General features: G+C 39.5%; 1 protein-coding gene across 11 annotated transcripts in view; it reads right to left on the bottom strand.

Annotated features, from left to right (window-relative positions):
• Positions 1-9,927: 9,927 nt before the first annotated feature.
• LOC135220814 (microtubule-associated protein Jupiter-like) overlaps positions 9,928-19,739 on the bottom strand; it is a 92,262-nt gene continuing 82,450 nt past the window's right edge. For 9 of the 11 annotated variants that reach the window (XM_064258340.1, XM_064258338.1, XM_064258333.1 and 6 more), the window contains 2 exons: positions 14,309-14,436; positions 9,928-11,514 (listed from right to left, as the gene is read on the bottom strand). In XM_064258340.1, coding sequence (XP_064114410.1) covers positions 11,323-11,514; positions 14,309-14,436 — 320 coding nt within the window. In that variant the 3' untranslated portion in view covers positions 9,928-11,322. The remainder of the gene's footprint in view (positions 11,515-14,308; positions 14,437-19,739) is intronic. The other 2 variants (XM_064258339.1, XM_064258341.1) reach the window with 2 other exon arrangements.

Genomic DNA, 19,739 nt, shown 5'->3' with positions numbered 1-19,739 from the left:
ACCCGGGATTGGCAACCACCTCATATAAGTTGGATCGCATTTTAGGTTTGGTACAACCTCAAGGAGCTGTCGATCCTACTTTAGGAATACATTGGTCCCCCATATTCGCGGGGGATGTGTACCAGACCACCCCCCTGTGAATAGTTAGAACCCGCGAATAGTGTGAACCCTATAAAAATGCTGAAAACAGCCTATATTTTGTTAGTTAAAACTCAAGAAAAACCCACTAAAAATTTTTATACCTTGTTTTTTTAATAGTTTTATCACAAAAAGGGCATTTTATGATGAAATTGATTTTAAAAAAGCAGGAATCTGTGGATATTTCCCATAGAAAAATACCGCGAATATGCAAATTTTCTGCGAATAATGCGGGGAAACATTCCCGAGAGAAATCCGCAAATGTGCGAGTCCATGAATCCGGAGAGAACACGGAATACAGTGGGTCCACAGTATATACAAGATTTGTGTCGGGTATCATTGGAAGATGAACAGCGGGACTCAGGCATAGAAGAAGAGGATAATGCAGACTAGAGCTCTTTGAATGCAGCAAATAAACAACTCCTTTGTTTCTTCATAGCAAATTACCCAGAATCGTTTGCTCCGAGTGAGCCCGCCTCTTCGGAATCATCTTGGAATAGGGACAACCTTGGAGAGTCATCAAAATTGCCTAAATTAGTTTTGTCTGTCTGCTAAGAAGGCTTTAAAGAATATTGAGGTTTGGCTTAAACTTAAGAGAGAACTGTCTTCTAGAAGATAGTACGGGACAAGAAATGTTTGCTTTGGGAAACACTGCTTCTTCTCAAGGAGATTTTTCTTGTCTGGTGGACTCCAAAAGGAGATCTGCCTTTTCAGCTGCTAAGGTAATGTTCTCCTCATCGGAGATTAACAGTCTTCTCAGGAGCATTTTCCATTCCTTGTAAGTACGTAGTGAGTTTCCTCGATTGGTCAATTGGGGCTTTAGGCAAAAAGCTCAAATCCAATTCCTTACCTGAAGATGAGTTTGTGGATGTTTCCAACGTCATTTACTGTATAGACAGAGTGATCAGGGATGGCACCTCTCAACTTGCTGCCATTTTTATGCTAGGGATTTTGAAGAAGCATGAATTATGGTGTGCTTTTGCTACAAAGGGAGTGACCAGAACACAGAAATCAGCTTTACTTTTCTCCCCATTAGACAAGAAACATCTTTTTCCCAAGCATTAGGTATCAGGAATTGCTTCGCTACTCCAGGCCAAAACAACACAAGACCTGTTGGCTCAGTCGTCAAAGAGACCTAAAGGACCACTTCCTACAGGAAACCGTCACTCAGTAGTAATAGACCCAGCCTTTAGAAGTATGCCCTTTCGAGGGAGAGGTACATATAAGACCTTCAAAAGAGGCAGAGGAAAACCAGCAAGTATTGCAAAAACTTTAAAAAAACCCACAACAGGAGAATCAAGAAAGTGGGTTTTTTCCTCCATGCAGTAGGGGCGAGACTGCAGGATTTTGGAATTGTTGGGAAAGTATGGGTGCAGAACTTTGGACCATACTTGTTCTCAGGGACAGATATCATATCCCTTTTGCAAGCGATCCACCTTTAGCGGATTCTCCAATTCCATTTCCAGCATACTCGCCAGGGTCAGAGAAGTTTGTTGCCCTTCAGGGGGAAGTAATCCAACTAATAGAGGAAAGTCATAAAGTGGTAGCTCCAATGGGACGGGGATTTACACCCACATGTTCTTAGTCCCCAAAGCTTTTTGGGGTTGGAGACCAGTTCTAGATGTGAGTCAGCTGAATCTTTTCAATCACAAGACAAAATTCAAAATGGAGACTACACAGTTGGTGCTTTCGTCCATTCACCAACATGACTGGATGGTATCCCTAGATGTGAAACACATACTTTCATGCCCCAATTCATGTGGATTCATGTGGAATTGAGGAAGTTTCTCAGGTTCTTCTTTCAAGGGGAGACTTGCCAGTTCAGAGCCCTGTGTTTTGGGCTGTCAACGGCATGACAGTCTGCACCAGAATATAATCTCATCTAGCAAAGTGACTTCATTTGATAGGTGCAAGAGTCAACCTCTACCTGGACGACTGGTTGATAAAGTAGAGCTCAATGCATGGAGGACCTTCAAAAGATGATGATGATGAAGAAATTAGGCCTTTTGGTGAATGTTCATTAGTCAAATCTGGTTCCGAGTCAACAGATTCTCTATTTAGGGATGATGATAAATTCAGCAAGTTTTCTGGTTTTTTCATCTTGCCAAAGGATAGATTCAGCCCTAAAGAAAATACAAGTTTCTAAATTTGAAAGCCTGTTCAGCGAGAGCTTGGATGAGCCTTTTGGGAACCCTCTCATCGGTGGAACAGTTTGTCAGTCTAGGCAGACACATTTCTTGATAGGATGACTGTAGAAGCTGGCATGGGAGCTTAAGTAGCTTCAACATGTCCTTTTTGTCAGTCTTATATAGTCATGGTGAGTCCCATTGTCTTAGCAGGATACCAGCACTTAATAGTCTGGACGATGATGGTTAATAACGTCATTGTTAAAGGAGCTTCTTAAGAGACGCAACCACGACTCTCACCCAGGTGGTTAAGAAAAAGACTGAACGCGGTGGTGTGGGTGTGTGGTCCTTGACCAGTTTTCACCGATATATGGACACGTTGCTAGATCTCACAAGATTCCTTGCTTTTCATCTGCAATTTAACCGGATCCAGCTAGGCGCTAGAAAATTATCCTATTGTTATGACCGAAGGTTTGTAGCTATGAAAAATATAAATTGTCTTAGAAAATTTGTCGTGTGGGTTCTTCTTCTGTTCAGAAGTCTCATTCAAGGCATTCAGTCTTTTTTTTATTTTTTATTATAGGAAAGGTGATAGAATGAGACAAATATTAAGATATTGCATTGTGTACTTGCAAATACTTATTCAACAGGATTCCTAAAGTACCTCTATTTCTTGCAACAAGATGGTTCAAGGCCTTGGTGACAGCCCGAATAGTTTACACCAGTAGTCACCTTAGTCTCATGGCCCATTTGAAGGGTAAATGTATCTGTTCTGCAAAACTGGGCTATTGGTTAGTCTTATCTTCATCCAGTAGGGCAGGAATTGTTTATAGGACTTTTGGCTTGTTTTGTGATCAACTGGCAGCAGTACAATCTCATTCCTGAGCAGCAGACTCTTTAGCAGTAAAAGCCTTCCTGGTGGGCTCTCAAATAAACGGTCTGAGAGAGGTAATAAAATGCCAAATTAAAAAGAAATTGCATTTTTCCTAACATACGAACCTACACTGTCATATATGGAATATATTCCTTGCACATTGCTATGTTTGGCTGTTTTAAAGTCTTTAAAAAACAAAATTGTATCACTACTTGGAACCCCCTAGGTTGACCCAAGCTGACCCCCATTGTATGCTCCGGTCCGTGCGCCGCCTTGCAATAGTCTCCCAGAAGTTGTGGGAGATCGGGCTACACGGGGTGGTAAAAGGAGGGTAACTATCTATATGAAAGGATAGGTTCACATGTTAGGAAAAATACAAATTTATTTTCAATTTGGTATTTGTTTGAACACAAATACTACCCTATACTTTCATATATGGAGTCTCACTTTCAGGTGGGAGGCCAATCTCTTTCGAAAACGTGAAGTACCACTTTCTTATCCTTTCAGACCTGTAAGGATTTAGTTTGTGAAGTTCACTTTTGATATGAAAACCAGATGTTGAAGTCCCCTCTTGACCAGGAGAACACCATATTACCTCCCTCAACCAGATGGTGTTCTTTGGTGGAATCTCCTTTTCATATTCTGTACTTGCGAACAATCTACAGCAGACTGGTGGTGGGTGGCGATTAGTTTTAGGTAGGCTCCCTAAGCCATGACTGGACACAGCACCATTTTGCCAAGTTCATTCCCTACAAAGTCCTTGAGTGAGGGAACCCAAAACCTGTCAAACCCTGGGTCATGAGTGGAGTTCTGAGTTTTCACTACATGCTCCGGCAGGAAGGTAAACCCCATCAACACCAATCTTTGAGTGGAAGTGGTGTATGAAAGGGCATGAATTTCACCCAACCTTTTCACCGATGCCATTGCCAACAGGAACACAGAGTTTAGGGTCAAGTCCCGGTCTGATGCCATTCTGATCGGCTCATAGGGTCCTTCCTCAGTGAAGCCAAAACCTTGGTGACATCCTATTCTGGTGGTTTTAAGTTTCTGGGTAGACAACTCCTCAAAGTTTTTCCACCAAGTCTGACAATTCCCATGATGCAGCCAGGTCTTTGCCACTTGATTTGGAGACAAATCATATGAACTTCCTGGAAGAGGGATGTATTGGGATGTGGAGGTAAGCATCTTGCAGATCCAACGAGAACATAAAACCTCCTTCCCTTATCGCTGCCGAAATTGATTGGGCTGTTTGCATTTTGAATGGAGTGAGGTGTGAAAGGTGTTCATGTTGACAGGTCTCCAACCCCATGATGCTTTTCCACCAAGAGGCAGCATCTGTGGAATCCTTGTGTGTTGTCCTCCACTCTTCTACTGGCCCTTTCTGTAGCATTTCTTGTATCTCCTCTTGCAGGACCCTCTCCTTGGGGGTCACTCCGGTATGAAGACAACTGGAGTGTTGCTGCTGTGATAATTGGCTTCTGTTTGAAGGGAAGGATGTATCCCTACTAGTGTGTTTGGATTGACCATTAATCTGCTATGAACTGCCACTCAGGCCACATGTTCCCAAGACATCCCCCCTCCCCCCAACTATGGTCTGATGCAGGGGCTGGGAGCTTTCTAAACTCGTCTAGTGTTTCCTCTCTTTCCCATCTTGTTACGCCTCCCAGGACAGAGGGGTAGGGAGGTTTGGAAGTGCTGTCTTCCTTTTCATGTGACCTTTTACTGTCGAAAACAGGGCTGAAATAACCGGGGGTCTCAGCTGCCTCGTAGGTCAATCTTGGCTGGGGGCCCTGTACTGGAGTGCCCTCTTTGGTGTCTTCCCTCCTGTCGGTTATAGGTTGGTTTAACTGTTTTGGAGGAAAGTACACCAACTTATCCATAAGGGGCCTGTTCCTTAGGTTAACCCTCAATGGACGGATACCCTCATATGAGTAACAATTTCAGGTTTTGAGTGGTGGACGAATAACCTCCTGGCAAGTATCAATATTACACACTATCGATTTGGAGAAATTAGGCAAGAAAGAGGTTCTGTTACTTCAGTATCTCACCAATTCTAGGCATCTCGTGATTCAGTTGTGTACAGTCAAACCTCGGTTTTTGTAGACTTTTTACGATGAAAATTTGCCTTGGTTATCGTACACTTGGAAACGCTCCATCAGGGGCCCAGCGCATGACCAGGCCCCGTATGAAGCGCCTAAACAAAGCATCCTGTCTTCTTTTTTGACCCATTCTGGCTTTGTTTCTTGCTGAACAACCAAATTCAAGCTCGTAATCTGCATCACTGCACAAGTTTGTGTTTTGTGCTAATTTTGCTGTAAAAACTCTTTCAAAGCAGCCATCATGGGGCCAGAGAAAGCTGAAAGTGCCACCCCTTCGGTAAAATAGACCAGGAATACGATTGAATTTCAGAAAAAGCTTGTAGCAAAGTATGAAAGTGGTGCACCTTGCTGCACGTGCACCTGATCTTGCTACCGCAAGTCAATGTCGATGATCAGCTTTGTCCCAGCAAAGAAACATGAAATGAAGGCAGCTGATGTTGCAAAAGGGGTCACTTCATTAACAAAACAGAGATTGCAACTATTAGACATGGAAAAGTTTCTGTTAGTGTGGACCAATGAAAAATGACAAATTTTCCAAGACAATTTGTATTTTTCATAGCTACAAACCCGAGGTCTTAACAATAGGATAATTTCTAGTGCCTAGCTGGATCTGGTTAAAACGCAGATGAAAGCAGGGAATCTTCTTTTGTTTGTTTGTATGATGCTTTTACGTTGCATGGAACCAATGGTTATTCAGCAACGGGACCAACTGCTTTACGTGACTTCCGAACCACGTCGAGAGTGAACTTCTATCACCAGAAATACACATCTCTCGCTCCTCAATTGGATGGCAGAGAATCGAACCCGCGACCACCGAGGTGGGACGCCAACACCATACCAACCATGCCACTGAGTCTTCTTGTGAACTCTGGCAACGCGTGCATATATCGGGTGAAAAGTGATCAAGGACCACGCACCCACACCACAGCATGAGAAGGCTACGATGGTACAAGCTGATTTGAGTAAGTAAATGACAACAATCAGTGATGCTCTTGATTTCAAGGCCAGCAGAGGCTGGTTTAAAAAAACTCTGAAAGCGTACAGGCATCCATAGTGTCATATGGCATGGGGAGGCTGCAAGTTTGGATAAACATGTCGCTGAAGAATAAGGTGAATTCGTAGAGTATCTGAGGCTGAAGGATTCCTCTCACAACAGTCTTCAATTGTGATGAGACAGGCCTGTTTTGGGAAAAAAATGCCAAAACGGACCTACATCACGAGGAAAATGTATTGCCAGGGCACAAGCCTATGAAGGATAGGCTAACACCTTAGGTCTGTCTGTGGGAACACCAATGGGGATTTCAAAATGAAGGTCCCTACTGGTATGGAGTTCCATTTGACAACATCTGTGTGTGTATGAGAGAGAGAGAGAGCGAGCCTCTGACAGGCAGTAGTGTCGGGAGCAGTTGGTTGAAGGCATTGATATTCAGCCGAGTTGTGTGTTTTTGTTTGTTGTTAAGTTAGTGTTGTTTGCTTAGAGTTGTTGTGGCTGTGCTGTTGTGATTTTTTGTGTTGTTTGTGCAGTGGTCTTTTGTTGTGTTGTTGAGTTTTTATGTGTGAGGTTGTGGTTGTGTTCCTTGGTTGTTTGATATGTTGTTTGCTGTGTTAAGTTGTGGTTGTGTTCCTTGGTTGTTGTTGGGTTGCAGTCCTTGGTTGTTGTGTTATTGGGCTGTGGGTTGTGGTTCTTGGTTGTTGTTGGTGGTGTCTGTGACCTCGACCAGCAGGCAGCACAGTATAGCCCGAGTATCTGGAGTTGGTAAGTACATGTGCTTGCGTTTTGTGTGTGTGTAGGTATAGGTCAGTTGTCCCGATATTCCGTAGCGTAAAGAGGAAAGTGTGACTGAGGGTGAGTTGGGCAGCTAGATTGATTAGGTTTGTGTGTGTGAGAGGGGGGGGGGGATTTGCCCACTTGTTTTTTAAGAGCTTCTGATCTTGCCACACTGGTGTATCACTCTGAAACTCCCTGAGTGTTTAAGAAAAACAGTGTCATAAAGAATAAATTGCTTGTGATGTGGAAGGCCAATAAAAAGGCATGGGTCATGAGGCAAATTTTTGTGGGCAAGTGAAGTGATTAGCCCAAGTGAAAAAATACCTCAACAAAAATAAATTGTCCCTCAAGTGCCTCCTGGTAATGGACAATGCTCCTGCACGTCCTCCTGGCTTGGAAGATCAATCGTTGGATGAATAATTTTAAATACATCACCATAAAGTTCTTGCTTCCTAATACCACTCCTGTCATCCAGCCCATGGACCAGAAAATCATCTTTAACTTCAAGAAACTGTACACAAAGGCACTGTTTCAAAGGTGCTCTGAAGTGACCTCAGACACTGAATTGACCCTAAGAAAGTTCTGGAAGGATCTCTTCAATATCTTTAATTGCATAAGTCTTATAGATAAGGCTTGGCAGGGAGTGACTTCCAGGACAATGAACTCTGCTTGGAGAAAATTGTGGCCAGTGTTACCTCAAGAAGGATTTCAAAGGGTTTGAGGGTGACCCCAATGACCCTACGCCTGTTGTGGTGTCTCTGGGGAAGTCCATGGGCTTGGATGCGAGTGGCGAGGATGTGGAAGTTAGTGGATGTCCACAGGGAAGAGCTAACCACTGAGGAGCTGCAAGACCTTCAGCAGGAACAGCAAGACAGCAGACGAGGAATCTGAGGAAGATAGAGGGGATACTGTGCCTAATTCAGTAATTAAAGAAATGTTTACAAAGTGGAGTGATATAAAAAAAATTTTTTTAGACATCATCTTAACAAGACATTGCAACCCCTATCTCTAACATGTGTAATGATAAAACTTTGTAACATTTTAAGCAGATATTGAAGAGAAGTCAGAAACATGTTTCTGGACAGGTTTGTTATTCAGCAGGTGTCCAATGACACTCAAAGCTGGTCCTAGTGCCAGCAAAAAACAAAATGGGCGAAGTAACCTCAGACAGTGCCACTAAAAAACTTGGAAGTAACCCCAGATAGGTTCGTGATACCTGAAGTCCTTCTGAAGGGAGATTCCCCTTCCTGACAGAAACCTCTCCCCCTCCCTCTGTCTTCCATATGCTAACAAGTCTCCCATAAAGGTAAGAGTGATGCATAAATTTATATTTCTCATTGTTTTCTGTATGTAAAACTTTATTCCCTGTAAAATGTATTTAATATTTTTGGGGGTCTGGAATGCATTAATACTATTTACATTATTTCTCAAGGGAATTATTGCTTCGGTTTTCGTACATTTCAGATATCGAAGGTTCCAGAACGGATTACATATGAAAACCAAGGTACCATTGTACTTGACTTTAAGGGGGCATGTAGTGCCTCTCTCCCATGATGTCTTTATATATATTTGCTGATAAATATACCTAGGGGTTGCTGCTGGTTTTATTTATCTTTTATGATAGTATGTCAGTTAAAATTGTAATTCTGCAAAGAAATAGAGACTTGTATAATTAAATAATTAAAAAAGTTACATCTTCGATCTCTAAATTTTCATAGATATTTTACTACAAATTTGTACTCAACTTTGTTACTGATTTTAGTTCTTATCTTTGGCAAACCTCAAAGTCAGCCTGGTCTGGGGTGCTGCATATGTTTTTTTAACCCAGCTCATAAATGGGTTAAGCCGACTGTCTGCCGAGATGTGTGTGTCAATGACAGGAGGGACTTCTTTTTAGTAGGGTATTAGCCCAAAGATTGTCCACTTGTTTTGCCACTAAGTTAAGGCATCATATACTCCTTAATAGCATGCCAGTTTTCAGATGGTAAGGACGCTTCATCTCCATCATTATCCGTTGGCATCTGAGCCAGATGGCCCTCAATCTCCATCATTATCCGTTGGCATCTGAGTGAATTTGGAGCTGACAACCTGCAAACTGCTACATTCACACTCTTGGGAAGGGAGGTGGGTTTTTCTGGGACATAAGTATCCTTCCTCTACCCCCTCAGTAACATTCCCAAACTCCTTTACTATGGTCCCAACTAAAGGAGACTAAAGCAGCTGGATGGTCAGTTTGGTCTGTGGGGTACTCTGCTATTTGTTTCATGAAGTTGGGACCTTCATTGGGCATTTAGTTGTCTGGTTCTGAAGGCCTAATTTTTTCCATATCTTAAGGATGAAATCTGCAAAACTACACTCTTCCTCTGGTAGATCCTGAAAGGAAAGGTTGAACTCCTCTTCTGTGTCTGTCAGATCTAGCTATATTGATGGGCCAGGTTTCTCCTAGACTATTCTGCTCCATTGGGTGGCCATCTGGTACCCGTCACCATGGGGAAGCTGAGTCAGGTGTCAATTTCTGCTATCCTGTCCAATAGTTTGTCACCCTAACCGGTAAGGGGGAGAACGAGAACCAGGTCTGTTGAGGTTATCCACAGAGGGGACCATTCCCCTGACATCTCTCCCAAGGTCAATACAAGGATAATAGTTTTAATTTGTATAATTTTTGTTTAGATCTGCAGTATTTATGAGCCTTTGTTCTATCTTATTTCATATGAGTTTAGCATTAACCAGCAAGAATATCTGATGTTTTGGTCAAGCTTATAAAAGCTATTTTTTGCTCATGATAAACCTAAAACTAAAACTTATTTTCAACCATATCAGTTCCCACAAGCTTTATGGGACAAATTTAATGCACCTCAGTTACTCTGTATTGTATCTATTGCTCTTGGAACTTTGACTTTATGGGTATAGAAACAAGTCTAGTACTTTTACATAATTAGGTTTATTAAAATTAATACAAACTGATTTCTGCTACAGCCAAATGGAGCCAGTTGTAAAAAATGGAGTTCATTAGAAACCCAAATTCGTGCCATGACCCTTCCAGCAATAACAGTTACCCAAAGTACTCAACAGATACTGCTATCATCAACAAAAGCAATCCACAGGGCAGCGAACAACATTTTCTAATGAGAAAAAATTGCTGCTGGTTCTGCTAGGATTAGCTTCCATGTATGTGAAGCTCAGATCTCCAGAGAACGAAGGCCATACAAATTATCACAGACTTGATGGAATACACCTCTAAAGTTATGGAAAGGGTGCATGAGGGGAAAAGAAAAGGTTTACTAAAGGAAAATACCTTGCAATACATCAAAGTAATTAAAAAAATTATTTTCATCTACCAAACACAAGACAAGATGACAATTTTACAAACACTGTATAAGTACGGATGGAGCATTAGGCACATGATCGTTCAAATTACTTTGAAGATTCTCATTTCACTCCTAGTGAGACTTTTTCCTTAATCTATATGAAATGGATGGGCTCCTTTATTATGAATACAATAAAGAAAACTTCCAATAAAAAGCCATTAAATAATGGAATTACCTAACAGGCTTCCTAGCTTTCCCCAGGATATTTATCATTGAGCAACATGCATACAGTATTTAATGAAGTTATATATAACTAAAGACAAAAGTACAACAGCAACCTATCAACTTCACTGCTACCACAAATCTATATTAAGAAAAAAAAAAAAAACCACCTTCACCTGAACACTATGACAAGTTTCACCTAAAACTCAACAACTGGTTCTAAAGAGCATGATATGAGTCAAGGTGGAAAAACAAACATAATGAGAAAGATTTGGCAATTAAAAGTAACACCTTTAAATCACTGAACTGGTGGGCAACTAAATATACTTGAAGCCTCATTAGTTTTCTGAGCAACTTTTTGTTATGTAATACTCTCTTACATAATAAAATTGACCCATTTTGTGGTGAATTTATATTACAAGGGTGTTGAACTTTCTTTGGTCACAGGTTTGGAATGTGCTTTAACATTGTTACTTAAGAATTAAGAATTGATATTTACCTTTTAAAAATAAAAGTTTGAGCTGTGGTAGTTTAAACAAAAACTTAAAATACATGCCACACAAGTAAAATGATTACCTGTTAGTTTCCAGATGAAACCACATTCCTCCTCTTATTTTCTGATATTCCAAAGATAGGTTACTTATTAAGCTAACACTAAAAGATACACATAGCTAGAAATCTATTTAAAAGTTATCAGCATTAGATTAGTATTCATTACACTGAAATTTGACCAGTGAGTAGTAACAGTAGTAGTAATGTTCTATTTGTAGTAGTAGCCTAATACAGTTTATGTCATGTTCAATGCATAATGCCACCTCTGTCTTGGATTAGTAGGATGGACAAATCTACCACAATTTGGAAGAAAATCCACCAGGGGGGACACGCTGCCTCTGCTGCTGTTGAATTTGTGGCTGGGGCTGCTCAGGTGTCTTGACCTCAGGCGTCTTGGGTTCAGGAGTTTCACTCCCAACAGGGTTAGCTTTGGACAAAAGAAAATTAACAAGAAACAGAATAAATATTTAGAAATGGTATGGAAATGTCAATATTACCTGCAATAGTGTTAAGAAAAAATTACCATATGCCAATTTGAAACTCCCGAATCCTATGAATTACACAGAACATTTCTATTGGAATTTCCTAAAAGTTTAAAGATAAAACTACATGAGAAATATGCAATGGACAGTTCATCATAACACCTTGTTCACAAAATGCCATATTTATATTAGGTCATCTGAAGACATATTGTCTGATCATAGCAGCATTATACCAAACCAGACAAAACATTTAAGTAACATGACTTGAAAAATGTTAACTTACAATTTGGACGCCTGTATGACTGTGGACAACACAACTGTATACACTTTGGATAACTACTATTGGAACAACTGCTTGCAAATATGCACTCATTACATGAATCCCGGGGCCATAATCTAGGAAGTACTATTCGATAAAGGCCAATGGCAACAATACCTAGGTTGACTTGGGAAAACTTCATAGCTGTCACTCAATGCAGTAATTTAAGTAAATCCACACAATCCAAAGGAAGCATCAATGTTAGTACTTCTTCAGCCATGTATTTATCATTTAAGTATGAACAGTGGAGTGGAGTATTTAATCATGCTGCATAAATACAGTTAATGGAACATTCAGCTCTCTCAAATTTTGCTGTTTCAGTACTTCAGTTCATGGTCCATTTAACCTATCATCAAAAACCATGAGACCTAACTTGATTACGTCCTAATGTCCTAGTAGTGTCCATAAGGAATTACTATAATCAATTTTTATATATTTTTTATACATCATATACAGAGCTAAAATATCAATTTCCTTCAAGTAAAAAGCTATTCCTCATAGTACCATTTATATCTGTACTGTAACAGAAATGTCACACCTGACAAATTACAGATTAAAGGAAATCTAGACTTCGACATACCCTGTTACCACCTATGAAGTGAAACTACATGCTTATGTATAATTTTTGCTATTTGCATTAGAACAGCAACACTTTCATGAATCAATAAGGTTACAAGTCTCTCTTTAAAATTTTAAACACTAAATACCGGATCTTTTCCAGTAAGGAGTAAACCGGGAATAAATGAATGAGCACACCCACATCTAAACCCCTCATTGTGAAGAGCACAAAATATAAAAATAAAAATTTCCATATGACTATGCTGAATATATGCAGTGCCCTTAAATACCGAGGTGTCACTATTTACAGTTTTGTCTTAAAATTTTACATTCAAGCAACTGTGACTAATGTTTATTTTTCAGACTACTGTACAGTATTTGCAATCACCCTGTATACCATGCTAAATTCTGCAGTAATATATTTCAAATATGTATTACCAACACCAAAGAGATTTAAAAATAAATTTTGCCCACCTGTCCATCATGCAATGTTAATGCTTTAAACAAAATTATGTGAATATGTAGTATACATTCTCAATACGCCCTGCCCTCCTTGCCATCAGAACTTGAAAAATGAAACTTGACATTTATACTTGAAAAGTTTAGTACAAATATTTTAGAATACTACTATCAACAGTTGCTATCTACTTAAAAATGGGTGACAAGCATGATTTCATCTCTATAGCCTCAGTGTCATAAATTATACTTAATCTAGTAGCCTATTGTATCACCCCTCTGTACAAAATGCCACACTCTCTTACACCAACTTCTTTAACAAGCAGATCTGTTATTTTGTAGTTATTTAAAGATCAACCAAAAGATTACCCAACAAAAATATTATAAAGTCCAATATTTAATAAGCAATCAAAAACCTTGATTGCATAGAAAAAAAATACATAACTTAGAAGGTGTGTTAGGTCTTGCTTAAAAGCAACCATGCCATGCATTCTATCACAAATATTTTTCTAGCATTTCAGTTCAGTTGAAAATTGGCAGATATATGAGCTGTATATGGAAGTACTTTCTGACAAATTCTCATTTTACATATAGAAAAGGCTACCCACTTTATACCCTGACAGGATTTACTACTAAAATAGTGATATTATTACTACCACCACTTTTTTTAATAGAAATTTCAATTAAAAAAAAAATTCTTTTCAAGTTTTCTTAAAATGTTAGTCATTTTGTATCAGATAATACTGCCACCAAATGCAGTTTCAACTCAAAACCTGTTAGTTTACTCTTTACACTGCCACCACCATTACATAGTACACTGTGTAATACTGTACAACACTCCTCAATCATGAACCAAGTCAAAAGACAATTAAAACTATACATGCTACACAATGATTCAAGCATCAGAAGCAAAAAATCCAAAAACTAATTGAATTTTACTTAAATTTATACATATCTACAGCATCTGTCAGTGGAATTAAATTAAAAAAGCAATCTATATTATGTACAATTGAGGAATGTGTAGGTATATTATTATAAATACAACAAAAAGTAAGATCCACTAGCAGCCAGTAGTCTGTGCAGGCACTGTGAAATCAATGATCGATTAACATTTACAGGTGTAAGGAAAAAAAAAAAAACCACCTGGTCACAGGATTGGGTTCATCTTTTCCTCAACTATCTTTTAATATCTATCCATACCATATATGTAAATCATTCACTCTATAACAAAGGAGTAATTTTGTGGTCTGTTTAATATCTACATGAATTAAGCAAAATAATCAATGGCAAACTGCATTCGTGTGTGTGCCATTTGGTAACCATATAAGGTTGGGTCAGCTGCAATTCATGGAAAAAAAAAAAAAAAACTGGGGAATGGGAGCACAGACCAAGGCTACCAGTGTTACCTTTCCTCTTAATTGGTGCAAAGCGTGGTGCGTGGAGATCCCAGCACAAAACCCCCACACCAGTGACGGGGTCGCGCCGGGTCCACGGTCGGCGATAAACTGAGAGCATGCATCAGAGAGCAAGAGAGCTAAGGTCTTAGGTTAAATGGCTGCTTCAGTTTGGATTATTTAACTACATACATTCCACCATGTAGTAATTCCAAACTCCTGCATAGCCACTTAAGGCCTAATTTAGAAAGCTGTAAACTAGATTATTAGTAAAACTAAAAACTTGCTGAAATCTACAATGAAAGACAAAATACTTCAGTTATTAAAAACGAATTGGCAATGAGTGTAACAGCTATCCGAATTTTTCTGAAATTTAAATGAATATTTTTTTGGTCCAAAGCAGTCAATTTATACCAAGCTCAACAGTAGTATTTCAGTTTGTACAAAATCAAAAATTCTAGTTACCTGCCATCAACACTGTAAGAAAAATACAGCATTAGTAAAGAGAACCCCTAAACAAAACTCAAGTTCAGTTTTGAGCATTTTAGTATAACTGATTTACCTCATGACAATTTGGATATGTGCACAGCATAGTCATGGGAGCAGCTTCCACAGATGCTTTAATGAAAAGATTGAGATGCATGACTGGCATGTAGTCTACATCAGCTCCAGTATCATGCTTTTGAACCTTTTCTTACTTCTTGCTGAATCCAAATATGATCCAGCATTCTGCTGGGACATGTGATTTTGGCTGAGTAAAAATGCTAATCCTCCACCTAAAGATGCCAAAGCTTGCTAGGGGAACCAATTTCATGTCAGTAATTCATGAAAAAGAAGTGAAGAATACAGTACGTATGTGCCAGGAAGCAGAGGATCATCTGATCATGGAAGTTACAAGTGATCTACTTTCAATAGCTCGTCGCCTTTCCCCTCCAACTGGAGTTCATACCACTGAGCAAGTTTTGACTCTCTCTGTAGTCAAGTAGTTATTGGGATGTAACCTGCAATCCCAGTTGCACTGCTTTCTTCCTTTTACTTTTCATTAATTCTTTTGTCTGGTACTGCTTATCTAATTACATTTTTACCTAGCTATTATATTCACTTCTCAATTCATTTTAAGAACAAATCCTTCTGCAAAGCCATAAGCCTGGAAATGTGATGTGGTCTTGTCAAATTAATTTACAATGAACTCCCTTCTCTAGTCCCAATATTCCTCAGAATTGCTAACCAACCATGAAAATGCTTTCAAAGCTACCCTTTATAATAACTTCACCTCTTTCCCTTCCACACTTGAGTTTTTGCTGAACATCAAACTTAATCTCTTAACTGTTTCATCAAGTACTATGGAAGCTATGATGGACTACTGTTTACTCTTAGAAAGCTATGTAGGGCTATTGTCATATAGAACAAAATACTGTTTCAGGTTAAATAAATGGTATCTAATTATTACAACTTTTAGACTTCAAAGTTGGTGAATGAAATTTTTAGTAATTCTGTAATTAGTTCTACAAATGTCACCCACCAGCTTTGTACTATTCTGGTTGAAGTAGTAATAATTAGACAATTTATTCAACCTGAAGTTGTATCCTGTTCCATATAAGGCTAACTCTAAGCAGACTATTTCATCATGAAAAACAGACAGGTAAGGCTACTCATCAAAACAGTTACATCTAAATTTTACAAGCACAAAGCTTTAGGAACTGTTTTTGAAAAGTAACAGCTCTGGTGTTACCAGATTAATTCAACAATTCTATATGAAAATTATGAATAGCATGGAAGTCAGGAGTATTTTGATGTAGGATGAAGACCAGCTTCGCACACCTGTATAGACTGTCATCCTGCAAAGCAACTTTCAGAGAGATGGGCAACAGTAGCACACTAGCCAAAAACACTTACCAATAAGACAATTTACAGATCTGCTATGCTGCAACATCACTATATCTAATTAAAATTCTCTTTACAGCAGTCTCATAGAGAAGGAATCCATTACCAATTTCCTATCCAAAGGAATAACCAGTCAAATGCAAGAATCTAGTAACCAATACTCATACAAAAAGAAGGTTTACTGGCACAAAATTCACTACTAGGGAGAGCCTTCTTTCTAGCAAGACAATTCTTAGCAAGTCAAGCATTTAGACAGATTTCAGGTCTGTACAACAGATAGCTTGTGACCCAAGTTTCAATTACCTCAGCAAGTCAGCTTTCCACAGAAATTGGTCATAAAATGTCCTCAAAACCAAGGAACCATCCTTAAATCAAGGGTCTGTTGTGATATACCACACCGAAATGTATATTTTTTTCTACATCCCACACCACAGATCCTTCCCTTGTGATCTGAAAATTCAAACGATTTACCCTCTGCTCCCATCTGTCAAGTGTCTGAGGTAGGTCCCAATAAACAAGAGATTTCAGTCAGACTAAAAGCACAATGTGTCAGATTTCCTTGTCACTGAAAGGTTTCATCAAAATTTGTTTGCCTATCAGTTTCTGGCATGCAGTGTGACTACCCCTTCATTGTCAAAGGGACTGTTTTCAAGTCTTCAGTGATGAGAATATATAAGTATTAGTGATTAAAAAGATTCCTCCAGGACTGACAGTGAAGTTTACCTAAAACTAAAGCTCTAGTCTGGATTGTTCCAATGAAGGGCATTGTCAGTCTCTCCTCTTTGGTAAGCAGATGGTTACCCAAAAGAGACGACAGACTATACAATACACTGGAACAATCCTGACAAGTGCTTTAGTTTTAGGTACACTCCACTGTCAGTCTTAGGGGAAGACAATGAGGAGACATGACAAATTTTTAATCAATTTGTATTTTTCATAGCTAACAAACCTTCGGTCTTAACAATAGGATACTTCTAGCGCTAGCTGGAAACCAGTAAAAACAATCAAAGATTGTAAAACAAGGAATCTGTGGCATCTGGCCACTCGTGCACATACTCGACAGATGTTTGGTCATTGAGCAAGCTCGGACCCCTGTGATATGCCAGTCGCTTCTTTTACTGCCTTAGAGAGCGGAGTTTCTATCACTCAAGACATGAACACACTAAAGGTGTGGGATACTGCTATTAAACCTAAATCAGAGAAGTAGAGAAATGGTATTTTCATTAAAAAATTATGATTCATATATACTTACCAACTTAATTACATAGCTATACTTTTGTACTCGCACAGCAGCTAAAATCTGAAATTCCCAGAGCAATTAATTTGTTTTTAGCGTAGGTAACCAACGTGCCATCTACCAGGGAACTATAGGTAGAACAGAGAAATCCACTTCTTTTGTTTAATGTTCATAACAGGGGAAGAGGGGATAGCTCTGATCTGTAATCACTTGGTAGGTAAATGTGAAACAATTTTATTATGAAAATACCATTTTCACTTAAATAACTTGCCCAGTAATTACACAGCTAAATCCCACATTGAATGGTGGTGGGATAAATGGACATGTTTGCATCAAACAGTTAATGATAAATTATAAATCTGAAACATGAAATTCTGTTAGCTTTGATAAAGAGCCTATTGTATCCTTACCTGGTCAGAGAGATAGAGCAGGTGATTATTACCTTTTGGTCGTTGCTCTTCTTGACCCATAGTGATGAAACAGAGCATCCGTGATTAAGCCTTCTACTTTTGAGAGGGGACTTTAGAGTGAAGGAGTACTCTGAACACCTACAAAGTAACTAGATAAAAACTGCCCTTGACCTGGGTGCAGTACCAACCAAAACAATGTTACTGACAACAAAAATTAAAGTACCAACCCAGCCAAAGAAAGTGAACCTAAGGTACTAAAGTTTTTGAAGGTCGTTCCTATTTCTTTCAAATGTTGTGATGCAAAAATGGAACTGCACTTCCAGTATGCAGATTGGAGGATTGCCAAGAGACAAATTATGTCTATAAGACGCATACAGTGACAACAGCCCTGATTTTGTGAGCTCTTATTTCAAAATTAGGAAGAATATCTTCCTGAATTTTTTAGTGCGCCTCTATAACAAGGCTTCTGAGGACAAAAGAGAGCATTCTTGGACATAGTATAGGTCTGGATGGATTTTAGTCCTATCTAAGTTGGACCTCAGTGCCCTCGTTGGGCAAAGGACTCTTTCTTCTTCTGGACCTATAATATCCTTGAGGTTTTTAGAGAAAGATCGTGGCCAGGTATTGGAAAGCAACTTGTTCTTAGCTAAGAATCCCAGTATGTGAAAATCCAATGAGCTTGTCAATGCTTAAGAGAAATGGAGCAGAGAGGCTCAAAAGCAGGTCCTGTTAACTATTTAAGAACCACATCTAGGTTCCATGAAACGGAATCGTCTTTCGCCTATTTAGACGTCTTGAAAGCCTTGGTGTTTCTAAGAAAAAGAAGGAAGCTTGCTATTTGAGTTATAGTGGTTTTAATAGAAGAGACGTTATTGCTGCTGCACCACTTGCGGAAGATAAACCACTTTGCCTGGTAGACTCTGGTGGTAGATTGACGTCTGCATCTAGAAATAGCTTCCACAGCTTGGTCGAATCTCCAAAGGTGTGGCTGTTTGAGAAGACGTGGACTTTGAGACAGTAACCTGGGAAAGTCCACGAGAAGTTTCAGAAGGTCTGGGAACCACTCCTTGAGAGGCCAAAAGGATGTTGTCAGTCATCAATACATTGTGATGGGATTGGAATTTGTTGAGAACCGCCCTCACCATGTTGAATGGTGGAAAGGTGTAAAGATCCAGGTTCTCTCAGTTTACCATCATGGCATCCGTAGCCCATACCTATGGGTTCGGAACAGGCAAGCAATACAACAGAAGCCTTTACGTAGTTCCTCAAGGCGGTGAACAGGTCTACTGTTGGCCTGCCCCACAACTTCCACAGACTGTCACAGACATTCAGATTCAGAGTCTACTCTGTTGAGAGGACTTGACCTCGTCAACTTAGTTCATCTACCAAGACATTCATCTTTCTTCATATGAACCTGGTGATGATCTGGATGCAATTCAGGTCTGCCCAAATTAGCAGATCCCTTGCTGCCTTGCATAGGGATAACAATCAAGTCCCCCCTTTCTTCCTTAAGTAGGAGAGAGCCGTGATGTTGTCAGTGTACCGCCACGACTCTGTCCACAATTGTCTTCACAAAGTATTTTAGACCAAAGTAAATGGTGGTCATTTCCTTGATATTTATTTATAATTTTTTATGTTCTGAAGACCAAGTGCTGGAAGTTTCCCGAGTGCCCAGAAGGGCTCCCCAACCCTGGTCTTGAGCGTCATCATGAAAGAAGTCAGGGTTCATAATACGAAGAGACTTTCCCTCTAAAAGTCTGCACTTTGACGTCAACCACCAGTCTTCTTTTATTTCTGTAGTGATTGGGAACAGTACTGTGTCCAGTTGTTCCTTCCTGTTCCAGTTTGCCCTCTAGAAGAACTGAAGAGGCCTCATGTGAAGTCTTCCTAACCTCTAAAATTGTTTAATTGA

Source organism: Macrobrachium nipponense, chromosome 2, assembly GCF_015104395.2.
Source record: "Macrobrachium nipponense isolate FS-2020 chromosome 2, ASM1510439v2, whole genome shotgun sequence".
In the NCBI taxonomy this organism is placed as follows: domain Eukaryota; kingdom Metazoa; phylum Arthropoda; class Malacostraca; order Decapoda; family Palaemonidae; genus Macrobrachium; species Macrobrachium nipponense.
Note: the sequence above shows the minus strand (reverse complement) of the source record. Positions and strands in the feature narration are given on the sequence as shown.